This window comes from Euprymna scolopes, chromosome 1 (assembly GCF_053919585.1).
Source record: "Euprymna scolopes isolate OS-2025 chromosome 1, ASM5391958v1, whole genome shotgun sequence".
NCBI classification, from domain to species: Eukaryota; Metazoa; Mollusca; class Cephalopoda; order Sepiida; family Sepiolidae; genus Euprymna; species Euprymna scolopes.
In genome coordinates, this window is record NC_136482.1 from 93,512,223 (window position 1) to 93,526,824 (window position 14,602).

The 14,602-nt window shown below is 32.0% G+C and overlaps 2 protein-coding genes across 2 annotated transcripts in view; both read left to right on the top strand.

Annotated features, from left to right (window-relative positions):
• LOC145248768 (DNA-directed RNA polymerase II subunit RPB7) overlaps positions 1 to 7,477 on the top strand; it is a 26,740-nt gene extending 19,263 nt beyond the window's left edge. Inside the window, exon 2 of the mRNA XM_080110419.1 lies at positions 6,306 to 7,477. Coding sequence (XP_079966545.1) covers positions 6,306 to 6,580 — 275 coding nt within the window. The 3' untranslated portion in view covers positions 6,581 to 7,477. The remainder of the gene's footprint in view (positions 1 to 6,305) is intronic.
• A 4,580-nt stretch (positions 7,478 to 12,057) lies between these two features.
• On the top strand, positions 12,058 to 13,865 carry LOC145248694 (bile acid-CoA:amino acid N-acyltransferase-like). Its single transcript, XM_080110373.1, has one exon. The coding sequence runs from the start codon at positions 12,343 to 12,345 to the stop codon at positions 13,723 to 13,725; it is 1,383 nt and encodes a 460-aa protein (XP_079966499.1). The 5' UTR covers positions 12,058 to 12,342; the 3' UTR covers positions 13,726 to 13,865.
• The last annotated feature ends 737 nt before the right edge of the window (positions 13,866 to 14,602 follow it).

Below are 14,602 nucleotides of genomic sequence, written 5' to 3' on the forward strand. Positions count from 1 at the left end.
GGGGAGGGGAGGGTGTTTTGTACCTATTCTATACTTTAACCTTACAATTGAATAAAAAAACATATAAAACTTTAATTAAACTTGGAAATACGATTTAAAAAATAGCGCGGATCAGTAAGTGCACTAGCACTTTTTTTTTTTTTTTTTTTTTTCAAACAAATAAATAATTTTATATATTTTTTTGAATTAAAGCAACTTTGGAGGGTCAATATAATAAATGTTAATTTTAGGTAAATTTATTCTTTTCCTTTCCGGAAACAATCGTTTCGTTCGCCAGTTTAATTTTTTAAATTATTTATTTCATGCTTCGTCCATAGTTTATAATATAATGATTTCTCCCCTGGATTTGGACAACAGGTGCGTAAAATAAAATGGTGTCTCCAATTTCGGCAATAAAGTTTACAAGCACCTTTTTTAGATTAGGTCCATCTCCACAATTTTTCTTTTAAATGAGGACTATTGTAGGTTTTCGACTATGCTGAATACGGAAGACGCATTGAAATTTTGCAGAAATAAGTAGTTATCGCAATATAAAAAGGTGGTACTAGGGAGGCCGCACTGTTTTTTTTAATCGTATTTCCAAGTTTAATGAAAGTTTTATGATTTTTTTTTGTTTTTTTTTAATCAACTGTAAGGTTAAAGTACAGAATAGGTACAAAACACCCTCCCCATGTTAAGAATGGCTTTTTAAACAATAACGTTATTTCAGCACGGATCAATAAGTGCACTAGTAGGTGTATCAGAATTTTGGGGGAATTTTTGACACCCCCTAACACGAAACTGCGAATAAAATATAAAAAAAACTTGTAATTTCTCTTTTAAAAGTGAGTTGTTTATTTTTTTATGGAATATACTTCCAAAATAAACTATTAAAGTTGTATAAAAAATAATAGAAATATTATTTTAAAAAAAAGTGTTTACAAAGTGCCGGTGCGCTTTCATGCAGCCATTTTTTTTTTTTTAAATTTATTATACGTAATGAAATCAATTGAATTTTACGAGTTAATTTTTTTTTTCAATTTTTAAACTTTAAAAATCTATCAAAATTTTTCTATTTTACGATATTTTCAGGGTCAATGTGAACGTTTATGCTCTTTCCAATGAACCGAATATAATATTTTAGACAAACGTTTTCTTTTAAACCCCCCCTCCATTTTGAAATGTCTATTAAAATTTTAATAATTAATATACTCACCAAATTTTTATATGTCACTAGGGACTGCAAAAATTCACCACAGAATTACCCCACCCTAGGGTAACACGATGTAACTTTATTATAAATTAATATTATCAGTATAACTTTTTTTGCCCTTTTAAAAGGGCAAAATAAACCAGTAATAATTAAAAAAAAAAATTTTTTTCATCGAACGAAAATAATGAAATTGCGAGACGAAAATTGTGTTTACATAATTGGCGCTTTAAAATAACGTTCCCATGTCGTAGACATTCCGAACGTGAAAACATACCCGTATTTAATAAATCTAGCAAAAATCAACTAATGGTCAGATTTTCGTTAAATTTTCGATACTTATCCATTTTAGAATGAAATTACATATAAAATGCAGTTTTCGTAAAATATATGAGGGAAATATTTTTAGTGCGTGTCCCCCCCCCATATTTATTTTTTTTGAAATTCGAACAAAATATATTTAAATCTATCAAAATTTCTATTTATTATGAAGCATAAGAGTTCAAATAAGTAAAAAAATATTTTTTTTAAATTTAAATACACATATTGAACAAAAATTTACCTTGTTGCAATTAAAAAATTGATGTAAACTTAATATTGTTTTTTTTTTTTTTTTTTTTTTTTTTTTTTTTTTTTTTTCAAACAGTTATCACCACTTATCAAGGCCCGGAAGCCACTCAGGGATAAGGGTTATTGCAAGTACATTACGTTAGTGTGGAGATTTGATGAAGTGTTTAATTAAGTGGGCGGTTCATTAGGAATTTGTTAATGTTGGACTTGACGTCATCCAAGTTGTAGTCCGGAGGGAAGCAGGCAGATGGAACAGAGTTCCACAGGCGTGCAGTTCTATGAAAGAAGCTTTGTTCATGGAATCCACGTTTTGATTTAGGCACAAATATAGAGTGGGGGAAATTTTTCACAGTGGATTCAGCTAGACGGGTGTTTTTCGTGAAAGATTGGCGAGGGGGGACCAGAGATTGGAGTTCAGACGAGCACCTGCCATGGAAATAACGATACAGGGTTATTCAAAAATCAAGAGACTTTATTCAAAAATATAAATACTTTATTCAAAAATCAAGAGACTTTATTAAAAAATATAAAGACTTTATTCAAAAATCAAAAGACTTTATTCAAAAATCAAAAGACTTTATTCAAAAATATAAAGACTTTATTCAAAAATATAAAGACTTTATTCAAAAATGAAGAGAATTTATTCAAAAATATAAAGACTTTTTCAGATATAAAAAAAAATTATTTTTAAATTTTACCCTTAATGGTAGAATCAAATCAAGGTATGGAGAACAATATGAACTCGGATGGTTCTGCTAACAAGAAACCCAGAGTAATGATGAATGAATCTCTTTTTGAGTTAATAAAAAGGCTTGTTGGGCAAAATGTACCTGCAACGGAAATTATGCAGATGACAGGACAGAGCAAGTCTACTGCGTATAAAGCAGTTTCAAAGATAAGAGAAAATCCAGATTCCTCTTATTCTGAGAATTATGGAAAATCAGGGCGACCTACAACACAGCATCCTGACTTGGTAAACAAGGTTAAAAATATTATTAATGAAGATCAGTCGTTAACTCAAAAAGGGATTCAAACAAAGTTTGAAGAAAAATTTGGATTTACCCCGAATCAAACCTCCGTTTGCAGACTTTTGAAGGAAGCTGGGCTAACAAGAAAAAGGCTGAAGAGGAAGGCAGCTGTCGTTAACACGAATAATCACCGTGAAAAAATGAGAGAATACGCCAGGGCTTTTGTGGGATATCGAAACCGCGAAGTTTTGTTTCTGGATGAAACAGGCTGTAATTTGCACACATCCAAAAATTATGGATATTCGCAAATTGGTGTAAGCCCAGTTACTTATGTGCCCCCTTCTAAAGGACAAAACCTATCAGCCTGCTGTATTATTTCACAGTTCAGCTTATCCTATTACAAACTGATTGATGGATCGTTTAATGGGGAGAGGTTTCTTGAGTTTCTCGTCGGGGCTGTTAATGAGGGTGTTTTAAGGAGAAATGTAGTCTTATTAATGGATAACGCCCCAATCCACAAGACAATTGTTGTTAAAGAGTTTTTAGAATCTCACCAGATTGAAGTTGTATATCTTCCCCCCTGCAGCCCCGACCTTAACTCTATAGAAAATTTTTTTAGTATGGTTAAGTCTAGATACTCGGCCATAAGACCTCGTGCTGTTACTAGGGAAGAATTAAAAATTAATGTTGGTAATGTTTTGGAAAACTTAAATGGGGAGGATGTGCAAATTTTTGAAAATCTCATAAGAAAAATGTGGGACCTAATCTACCAAGTAATAACAGGTGTTGAATAAATGAAATTATAAAGTCTCTTGATTTTTGAATAGTCTCTTGATTTTTGAATAAAGTCTCTTGGTTTTTGAATAAAGTCTTTATATTTTTGAATAAAGTCTTTATATTTTTGAATAAAGTCTCTTGGTTTTTGAATAAAGTCTTTATATTTTTGAATAAAGTCTCTTGGTTTTTGAATAACCCTGTAAAACAAGGATAGGCTCGCAACGTCTCTTCTGTGGGAGAGAGGTTGCAGGGTAGAGAACAGGGCATCCCCGACTAAGCTACGAAGTCTATTTTGTACTCTGTCAAGGCAGGTTAGGCTGTTTTTAGCAGCTCCTGCCCAGATATGGCAACAGTATTTCCATCCTTGGATGTACTTGTTTTTTTTTTTTAAATAGCGTTTTTTCGGATTAATATATACTATAATCAGTTGAATATTAAGCATTTTGTAGGCCCCACCCCTCATATTTTGTTTGTCTCTTTTTACCGAACAAAATATGGAACCCCGTAGATAACCAAATGAACATTCAGTAAAACCGTATTTCATATTTAATATACAAATGTTTATAATATTATTAATCGTTAAACTGTGTAAATCTTAAAACCTAACAAAATTATAACAAAGATTAATTATTAATTACAGTTTGAAGAAGATAAACAAAGGTTTTAAAAAATCATTAAGTCACTTCTGCTTTTCCATAGTTTGTATAGTTAACACAAATCTGACGTCACGGACACATGCGGTCCATCTTTCACAATTGTTTGGCAGACCCTATATATCACAAATTGAAGATAAAAGATCAATAAATAATATATTGTAAATTAAAACAAAAAGAAAGTGTTTTTTTGAAATTTACCTGTAAAGTCCGATGTATAAAACTTTTTATTTATTTTTTATTAATTGGAAGCCTATGTTCTTTTTATATTATATAGTAAGTATTGGACGCTGACGATAATTTTTTACTATTTCATTCAATGTTTTCTTTTTTTTAGATATTTAAAAAAAAATATTCGCTTGATAAAGTAGAATTAAAATATATTAAATCAAAAATTTATGTATTTCTTTGAGAAAAGAAAGAAAAAAAAATTCCTCGACGCTTTTTGCCTTTTAAAAAAACCAAAAAAAAAAACCTTGTAGGTAAAATTTGACTATTTTCAACTATGGGAACACATATTTCTTCATGGACAAGACTAGACGACTAACGCGAACATGTGGTTTTTACTTCCTTCTGTCCATCCGTAGTTCAAAACAATAAAAAAACTACTTCCGATTTTTCGATAAGAACGTAAAATGCTTACGTAATGTTGCCTTTTCCAAATAGGCATTTAAAAAATTCTTTTATTTAAAAAAAATAAATGGAATTCAAAATACAAATATAGATAAATTCTTAATGAAAAATGGAACTACACATTGAGTAATTTTTATAGGTAAGTGATTTTGTGGATTTATATCGATTTTTTTTTTTTTTATGTAATCGACATAAGTAAAATTTTGTTGATTTTCTTCAAATCTTTTTTAAAGAAAACCGATTTAAAAAAACAAATATTGCATAATTTGCTATTATACCTGTTATTTTATTTTAAATTAGGTCTTTGCTATTTAATTGAAAAAAAAAAATTAGTGTTTGAATTACATTTTTCAAGTAGTTATAAGCTTGGAAAGATAGGAGGTTGAATTTTTCGATTTTTTTCACGCATTCTTAAGGTTGGTTTCTGACACACTTAGTGCACTAGTACCAAAACGTTGTATTATTATACATTGTATTCCTTGGCGGCCATCTTTTTTACGCGCGCGCCATAAACAAATCTACTCGTCTATGACTGATTTGCTTATGGCACGCGCATGTGCGTAAAAAAGATGGCTGCCAAAGAATACAATGTGTAATACAACTTTTTATATCTCGATAACTACTTATTTCTGCAAAATTTCAATGCGATTTTCATATTCAGCATAGTCGAGAACTTGTAAAAGTCGTCATTTAAAACCAAATTGTGGAGGTGGACCTAATCTAAAAATTTACTCAAACAAACTTTGTGTCAGAATAGTAGCATTGAACTATTATTTTCGGCTAAACTGGTCTAAAAATAAAGTACGGTAACTCTTTTATGTTAACTTATTAAATCCCAGAATACCTAAATTTTCTACTATTGAATTGAAACTTTGTGTAATGACTAATGAGTTAGAATACAGGAATTAAAAGGAAAAAGTTATTGTATTCAGAAAGCAAAATATTAACTCCTATGAATAGAACACTCGATACACGTGATATATATTTTAGAAATCAAGATGTTATACATTAAAGATAAATTTAAACATGGTAAAGAGCAGTTCACACAAAGCGTTACAGTGTACTTTTGGCAATAAGTTAGTATCTTACTATTACAAGACTTCTTTATGCATCATTGAATAAAAAGAATTTTAGCAAATTTCACAAGAATTTTTAAAGGGATTCAAACAACTTTCAGAAGTTGATGAATATAGATGAATTTTATTCTTAATTGGATTGATTATGCCATAAGCAGTACTATTATACATGATAGATTTTAAAAAGAAATTATTTAGTATTTTATTTATAAAACAGCAAGACATAATAAGTTAAAAATGCATAGAAAAGTGATCCTGCTATAACTAAAAATTGAAGAAATAATTTCTTCAATATTTTTTTTTTCATGATCTTAAAATTGATAATTACAAGATTGAAAATAGCAAATTTTTTGTGACTTTTGTATGCATCTCGTAATTTTAATTTCAATAGAAATTTTTGTGTGTTACATTTACGTTTTTTTTTTTTTTACTTGTGCAGGTGAAGTGTTGGATGCAGTTGTTACTCAAGTCAATAAAGTGGGTCTGTTTACGGAAATTGGCCCACTCTCATGTTTCATCTCCCGCCATTCAATCCCAGCAGACATGGACTTCGATCCCAACTCAAATCCTTATTGCTATAAGACAAAAGATGAAGATGTTGTAATTCAACAAGATGATGAAATTCGTATCAAAATTGTTGGAACACGTGTTGATGCCAAAGACATTTTTGCTATTGGTACTTTAATGGATGATTACCTCGGTTTAGTTAGTTGAGCATTGAAATGTTTTATTGGTGTGTTTTATAGATTTTTTTTATTTTATTTTACTTCACCTCATATTTTTTGCATTCTTAAAAAGAACTGCTTTTCTAGATTTTATGGTTACTTCCACAAAACTTATTGGTTTAAAACCTAGTAATCAACTTTGATTTATAAACTTTAATTCTAAGTAGAAATTATATTCTTATTGCCAATATAAAGGCTTTAAGATCACCTTAGAATTTTTCACATCCACTTTTAAAAATTAAAAAAATAAATAAATGTTAGCTGAAGCATCTTCTTTTTTTTTTTTTTTTTTTTTTAATATATATATAATAAAACATGTCTGACATGATGTTACATCTGAATATGTGAACTTTTGATCTGGTTTTGAAATCTTTAAAATCTCTATTCGGAAATAATGTCTGGCTAAATTTTTAGTTGATAGGCGAGTCAAGTATTGTTTCGTTTGTGCTTCTAAACTAGAGATGAGCAATATTTCTTGGAACCACCAATTGAAGAAAAAAACCACAATCCCAGAAAAACTCTTTTTAAAATTATAGCTTGTAAATTGCAGAGCTCAATAAAAGTTAACTTTCATATAAAAAAAAAAAAGTTTTAAATTAATAAGTATAATTAATTATACTCTTTAAATTATTTTTAAAAAAATACAGATAAATGTAAACTTGAAACTATGATTAACTTTTATCTTAACAACTTTGAAAATGTATTAATTATATTTATATTCTCTCACTTGAAAAAAATTCATGGATTTCAAATTTTTTTTTTTTTTTTTTTTAAAGGAAGATATGAGGTCAGGTAAGACATGACCAATCATAATTTTAATCAAACATTTCATTAAAAAACTAATTTTTGTGTGTATGAAAGATGATAAACATTTATGGTATTTTTGCTTTGTACTTATGTTTTTATTTTGTTTTAATAAGTAAAGTGTTTATCCAGTTTTACCTCAATATTAATAAATGCTCATAAAAAGAAAACAAAATGGTGCAACAATTTTATTATGTATTCATGTATTTGGTTTAAAAAAGAAAATACACCAAAAATTATGCAAATTCATCAAGTAATGTGTGTTTTATCTTGTTAAAAGAAAAAAAAATTTAAACCACGTCTCATCCACCATTTTCTGCTTATATTAAGGTCAATGGCCAAAGGACATAATTCAACACACAATAATTATAACACAATCTAGAAATTTTTTACTGCTCAAATTTTATTTTCTGAAAGCAAAAATACTGGATGAATTTGTGTAAATTTTGATGTACAGTTTTTTTTTTGTTTTTTTTTCTAACAGATACATGTATAAAGTTTTTGTGCAATTATAATTTTTTAAAATCTATATATCTATAGAAGTGAAAATGTATGTGTCTGTCTGCGTACATTTCCCTACCAAATAACTGTCAATATTCAGTCTACAGACTCGAGATTTGACATAAGGGGTATTGAGATTTGGGAAAATGTTTTTAATTGGTTTTCGGCCAGAAATTTGGCTGTTAAGGGGTCAAAGTTCAACGATTTGATCTTTGAGAACTCGACTAAACTCCTCCGCCAATTTTGGGTGTAAACACTTGAAATTTTAGATGTAGGTTACTTGGACATGAATCTAACTTAATAATTTGATTTGGACCCAAAACAATAAATGTTAAGGGGTCATAATTGGGGTCAAAGTTTTTAAAAAATTGACCTCTGCGGTCTCTACCAAACTAAGCCAATTTTTTTGTCTAAACATTTGAAATTTTACATAAAGTATATTCAAACATAGGGCAAGATTTTTAATCGTTTTTTTTTTTTTTTTTTTTTTTTTTTTTTTTTTCTGAAAATTTGGCTGCCAAGGGTCAAAGTTCAAAAGATTTTACTTTTGCAGTCTCTAGCAAACCATTAAGCCAGTTTTGGGTCTAAACATTTGAAATGTTACATAAAGGGTATTCAGACATGCAAGCAAACTTTTTAATCAGTTTTCGGGCAGAAATTTGGCTGCCAATTTTTTGTCTTAACACTTGAAATTTTACATGTAGATTACTTGGACATGGGCCAAACATTTTAATTTGATTTTAGTCCAAAACAAATGTTAAAGGGGTCAAAATTGGAGTCAAAGTTAAAAAAAATTTGACGTCTACGGTCTTTTACCAATTTTCTCTATGGTAGTTAAGGAAGTCTATTATATAGAAAAGCATTACTGAACATATTCACACTTTTTAATATATACAAATTGTCTCAAAGATTTACAGATGAAATAAAATTGAATTGCTTTATATAATCTATACTACTATCAATTTTTTGTTTTGTTTAGTTTGTGTATTAGTTTGATATTTAGAGATAGATTTAAATATATTTTGTTCAAATTTGGAAAAAATAAATGGGGGGGGGCACGTACTAAGCCCCACTCTCTCCAATTGTTTACTTCTACCTGTGCAACTGCCATTGCACAAAGGCAGCATGCGTACCGCAGATTTAACCGACATAAGTCCAGTTCAAACAGACAGAAGTATATAGAAGCTAGAAGTAACTGTAAGAAAGAAATAGCGACAGCTAAGAGAGAATTTACTGAAACCACCAAAAAACGCATCGGAGCACAAAAATTAGGAACCCGAGATTTCTTGAAAATCTACAACAATCTAGTAAATAATGGGCAATCAACGATTCCCCCACTAACCAACTATCATGAGGTTGTTTGCTCAGCAACTGAGAAGGCTAACATGCTTGCCAGTCGGTTTGCCTCCAACTCCACACTGGATCCTGTTAACCACCCTCTCCCTGACTTTCCTTTGCGGACAGATGCCATGCTAGACGATCTGAAAATCAACCCTTCTCAGGTACGTGCTATCATAAAAAACCTTGATACTTCAAAAGCATGTGGACCTGATCTCATCCCGGCTGTATTATTAAAAATATGCTCCGCTGAAGTAGCTCCAGTTCTTGCCAAACTTTACAACAAATGCCTTAATGAATCTTGCTTTCTGGACTGCTGGAAAACTGCTTCTGTGGTACCAGCTTTCAAGAATTCTGGTGAAAGAACTGCCCCATTAAATTATCGCCCCATTAGCCTCCTCCCACTTTTCACCAAAATACTTGAGTCTATAATTAACCAAGCTCTAGTCCATCACCTTACAGATGCTAAACTTCTGACCGACCAACAATATGGATTTCGGCAAGCCTGTTCCACAGCAGACATCCTAACTGTAATCTCGGAACATATATACTATTCACTGAACAAAGAAGGGAGGGTAGAGCAGTAGCTCTAGATATATCTAAGGCTTTTGACAGAGTATGGCACAAAGGTCTTCTCAGGAAAATCAGATCATACGGTATCACTGGACGAATACTGAATCCTTCTTAGATAAGAGAAAAATCCAGGTTGTCCCCGACGGTCGTACATCTAAACAATATGTTATAAATGCAGGAGTGCCTCAGGGGTCTATCCTTGGATCTTTATTATTCCTAATATTCATAAATTACCTCCCCGACAAAATTGCCTCTTAGATGGGTATATAGGCTGATGACACCACGCTCTATAACAGGCATGACAGGAAAACAAATGAACACATATCTAAAGAAATGGCAGAAACACTAGAGGATGACCTCCAATCTGTAGTGGAATGGGGACAAAAATGGATTGTCACATTCCTTCAATAATTACAAGAAACCTCTACCACTAATAGCAATGGCCAAAGATTCGTTATCTGAAAGTACTTCTTTTAAACTCCTCAGCCTTCACAGAAAACATGAGTTGGAACAATTACATTGAGAGAATTGCCAGGACCGCTGTGAAGAGGGCAGGCTCTCTCTACTATGTTAGAAAACTACTAATGCCCGAAAGTATCCTGTACCTCTATAAGGCCACCATTCGCCCATGGTGGAGTATTGTCATATTTGGGCTGGTGCATCTGCTACTAGTCTCTCACTCCTAGACAAGGTCCAAAAGAGAGTCTCTAACCTGATAGGTCCTGAACTGTCATCTAAGCTTCAGCCTCTGTCCCACCGACGAAATGTTGCAGTCCTCTGCCTGTTCTACAAGTATTTTAATGATGAATGCTTTGAGGAACTGCAAGCACTTGCGCCCTCACAATGCAAATACCCTCGACAAAGCCGACAAGCAGCTAAATCCCATCCCTACACAGTAAACATCCCTAGATGTAGTTTCTTCCCCAGAACTGCTAAACTTTGGAATTCCATTCCGGATCCTTGCTTCCTCAACTGTATTGACATGCAAAAGTTCAAATGTAATGTGAACCGACATTTTGCTGCCCAACTCCCTACATATTACCCCAGTAGCTTAAAATCGGTAGGTACCCAGGCCCAGGTGTTTTTGGGTGTGTGGTGGAGTGTGCATAAGCGAAGTAAAAAAAAAAAAAACAGAAAAACGAACGTTACGTGAAAAATGGCTTAAATAACACTGGTTCAATATTTAAATTTAAAAAATCGAAAAAAAAAAAAAAAAAAAAAAAAAAGAAATCTCGCACCACAATTCGAACCCAAAACGTTTAGATAATGAACCAACGCGACTTACATGAAATTTGTTTAGTTTTTCAACTATTTAAAGTAAAATCAGGTCATGATGTCATCTGACGCATGCGTAGAACCGGTCGAGAGGTCCGTTTTTATTACCCCCCCCCCCCTGTTGGAAATTGTCGAATTCGGGGTGAAAAAATGAATGTTTTTGACCAATTTTTCAATGATACCGAGTTTGTGAATTTTTGTTGTGTCTGTCGAAAGTTTTTAGCAGACACACAAACATACATAGATACATACATTTTCGCTTTTATATATATATATATATATAGAGAGAGAGAGATATTTGAGTACTATGACATTTATATAAGAAATAAGGTGCTTCTTTAATATAGCACTCTATTATAAAAACAAACTCTCACCTCTGACATACGGAAAGGTTTGCACAACAGAAAATTATGTAAAATCACCGAGTAGTTTCATCTATATATTAAAATAAGGTACTTGCACATTATCCTACCCAAGAAATAAGGTACTTGTGTAGTATAGTACTCATATGAAAAACAAATTGAATCCTACCTGTGACGTGCATAAAAGTCATAAAAAACGAAGATCACGTTATATAATCGAATAGCATGACTTTTAAATGAGAAATAAAGTGCTTCTTCACTATAGCAATAGATGAAATAACAAACAACTTCTTACTCAGATGCACAGAAAATTTAACACAACAGAAAATTACTTAAAAGTATCGAGTTCTTTCATTTTTAAATTAGAAAAAATGGTACTTCTACAGTATCTTACCCAGGAAATAAGGTACTTATACAATGAAGTACCAAAATGTTTCTCATTGTCTTATACGGTGTCGAGCAACGCTGGGTGGCCTTACTAGTAAAGATTGAAAACATTTCTTTTCATTGTCATCATCTTCAATTGGTGACAGAAATGAAAAAGTAAGCAGTTTGGCATTTTATTTATAATAAGGAATATATTCTGGTTATAACATTCTACAATTGTTACATTTTAGTTTTCTTCTTTTTTTTTTTTTTTTTTTTTTTAACAATTTTGTTTTTAAAATGAATGGCACTTCAACCTGATATCTGAACAACAATAATCTTAGTTTATCTAATTGAGTTCTCGTCCTGAATATTCATACATAAATTCTTCACCATATTGTTCCCAGATTTTGACCTTTGTTATCTCAACAAAACGAAACAAAACCAAACAAAAAATAATATATATTCAGTTCATGATTGAATCGTTTTATATCCGCTTTTACGTACGCAGTCGCAGTATTCAGTATTCAACATGTCTGTAAAATCTCTTTTCCTATTTTCTCCTCGCACAATGTGGTTGCATTGTTTTTCTCGCGATCCGGTGAAGAATTTATTTTCTTTAGGTTGGAAATCGTACAGTCGTGGCCCTGTGAAATTAGTTGTTAACAAAAAGATTTCTTTGGTTGATGAGAGTTTATCAATGAATGTGGTCGGTTTGAGCCCCTTCCAGGAGATTACAGTGATGGCTACGACAACATCGACTGAATCTAAAAAACAGATTACCTTCGGAGCATATGGCCAGTTCAAAGCTTCTGGTGATGGTTGTGTGGACTTAAGTCGTGACCCGTCTTTAAATGGCACCTATACAGGTGTAGAACCAATGGGTTTATTTTGGAGCATGGTCCAAAATCCCCACCAACGAAAGTATGCGAGATTAGTAAAATACGATGCTACAACGCCACTACTTTATGACTTAGCGGTTTTTCCTCAACACGTATCAAGTGAGAGTCTGTGGCGATTAGAGCATAAGCCACTCGCTCATACTGAAATTCAAAGATTATACAAAAAGCCTAACATAAAAAAAATAACCGTAGACGAAGCAGGGATTTATGGATCGTTATTTATACCCGTACCTGAAGAAGGAGAAACCGGTAGAAGTCTCCCCGCTGTCATCGATATGTACGGCTCCAATGGAGGGCTGGTAGAATCACGTGCAGCACTTCTAGCTAACCGAGGGTTTATAACATTAAGCCTTCCTTACTTCAAATATAAAGATCTTTCAATTACTTATTTTGATATCGATTTTGAATATTTTGAAAAAGCTGTCGATTGGCTTCTAAACCACCCTTCTGTCATGGGCAGCAACAACAACGGTGTCGGCATCTTAGGCAGTTCACTCGGGGGAACACTTTCACTTTATCTAGCTGCACATTGCCCAAAGGTGAAAGCTGCTGTCAGTATTAGCGGACCCACAGTTTTTTTACGTGGCATCAGACATAATGGAAAAGTCGTTCCATCACTAGACGCCAAGTACCCTACATTTATAAAAGATGAGCAACACGCAGACCTATATACGAACCCTTGGACATTAGACGAAACAAAGGTTTTTACGATTCCTGCATCCTCCAAAGCAAAGATTATGCTTTTAGTTGGAGACGATGATACAATATTAACACCTGATAATTATGAAAAATGGATACAACGCCATCCAACATCAAAGCGATCTGATATTGAATTAGTTGTGTACCCAGACACGGGTCACATCATTGAACCTCCATACACCCCGGTAACTCACAACTGCTATGCTTCTGTTTATGGGTGTGCTATAAAGTTTGGAGGTACTCCAGCACCCCAAGCACGTGCGCAAGAAAATATGTGGCCCAAAATAATAGAATTCTTTAAAAAAAATTTATAATTCTTTAAGAAAGCTAATGCAAAATTATTATTATTATTTTTTTTTTTTTTAGAAATTAACTCTTATACAGTTTTTAAACAAATATTCTAAATCTTGTTATCAAAATGTGTGTGTGTGTATATATATATATATATATATATATATATATATATATATATATATAATGTACGTACACACATACATAGTCATCTACAAGCAGTTGTTTCATCATGTCACAATTCTTCAGTGTGGCTAGACATAATCAGTGTATCCATACTAAGATTCGAAACCCAAAGCCAGGTCACTTCAAATCATTACCAAATATTACTCCAAAAATACACACACACACACACACACACACACACACACACACACACATAAATAGAGATAGGTAGCCAGACTAATGTATATATGGGCTTTGTGCCATCAGCTAGAATCAAAACCAAAACATAAAGCTCTTCAGCCTTATTTGTTACCGTCATTCATTAGTATGCCCTTCTGGATATAAAATCTTATAAAATAACGTAAAATATACGAATTTAGATTTGCGCATGCATAGAAGAGCATATTAAGTTGACTCATGTCTGCCAAGTTTTATTCTTTTCAATTTTGACGGCTTGACTTTTTAAGCTAAAAATCAAATCAGATTTGTTCCACAGGTCCATATCCCATGTATATCAAGTTTTACGTTTGTAGACCAAAATTGACTGAAGAGTTTGGTGGAGATCATTTTGCACACGGACACACATACAAGGTCACTTATGTATATGTATTTATACTCCTATAAATTTCTTTTTTTTTCTTTTTTTTGTGTATTGATATTCATTATTATAAACCCATTTTTTTATTTAAAAAAAAATACAACTTTCTTATATATGGATCGTGAAATTGCATTCAT

What these genes read in the sequence shown, in the direction of transcription:
- LOC145248694 (XM_080110373.1), top strand. Translation starts at nt 12,343, where the DNA reads ATGTCTGTAAAATCTCTTTTCCTATTTTCTCCTCGCACAATGTGGTTG.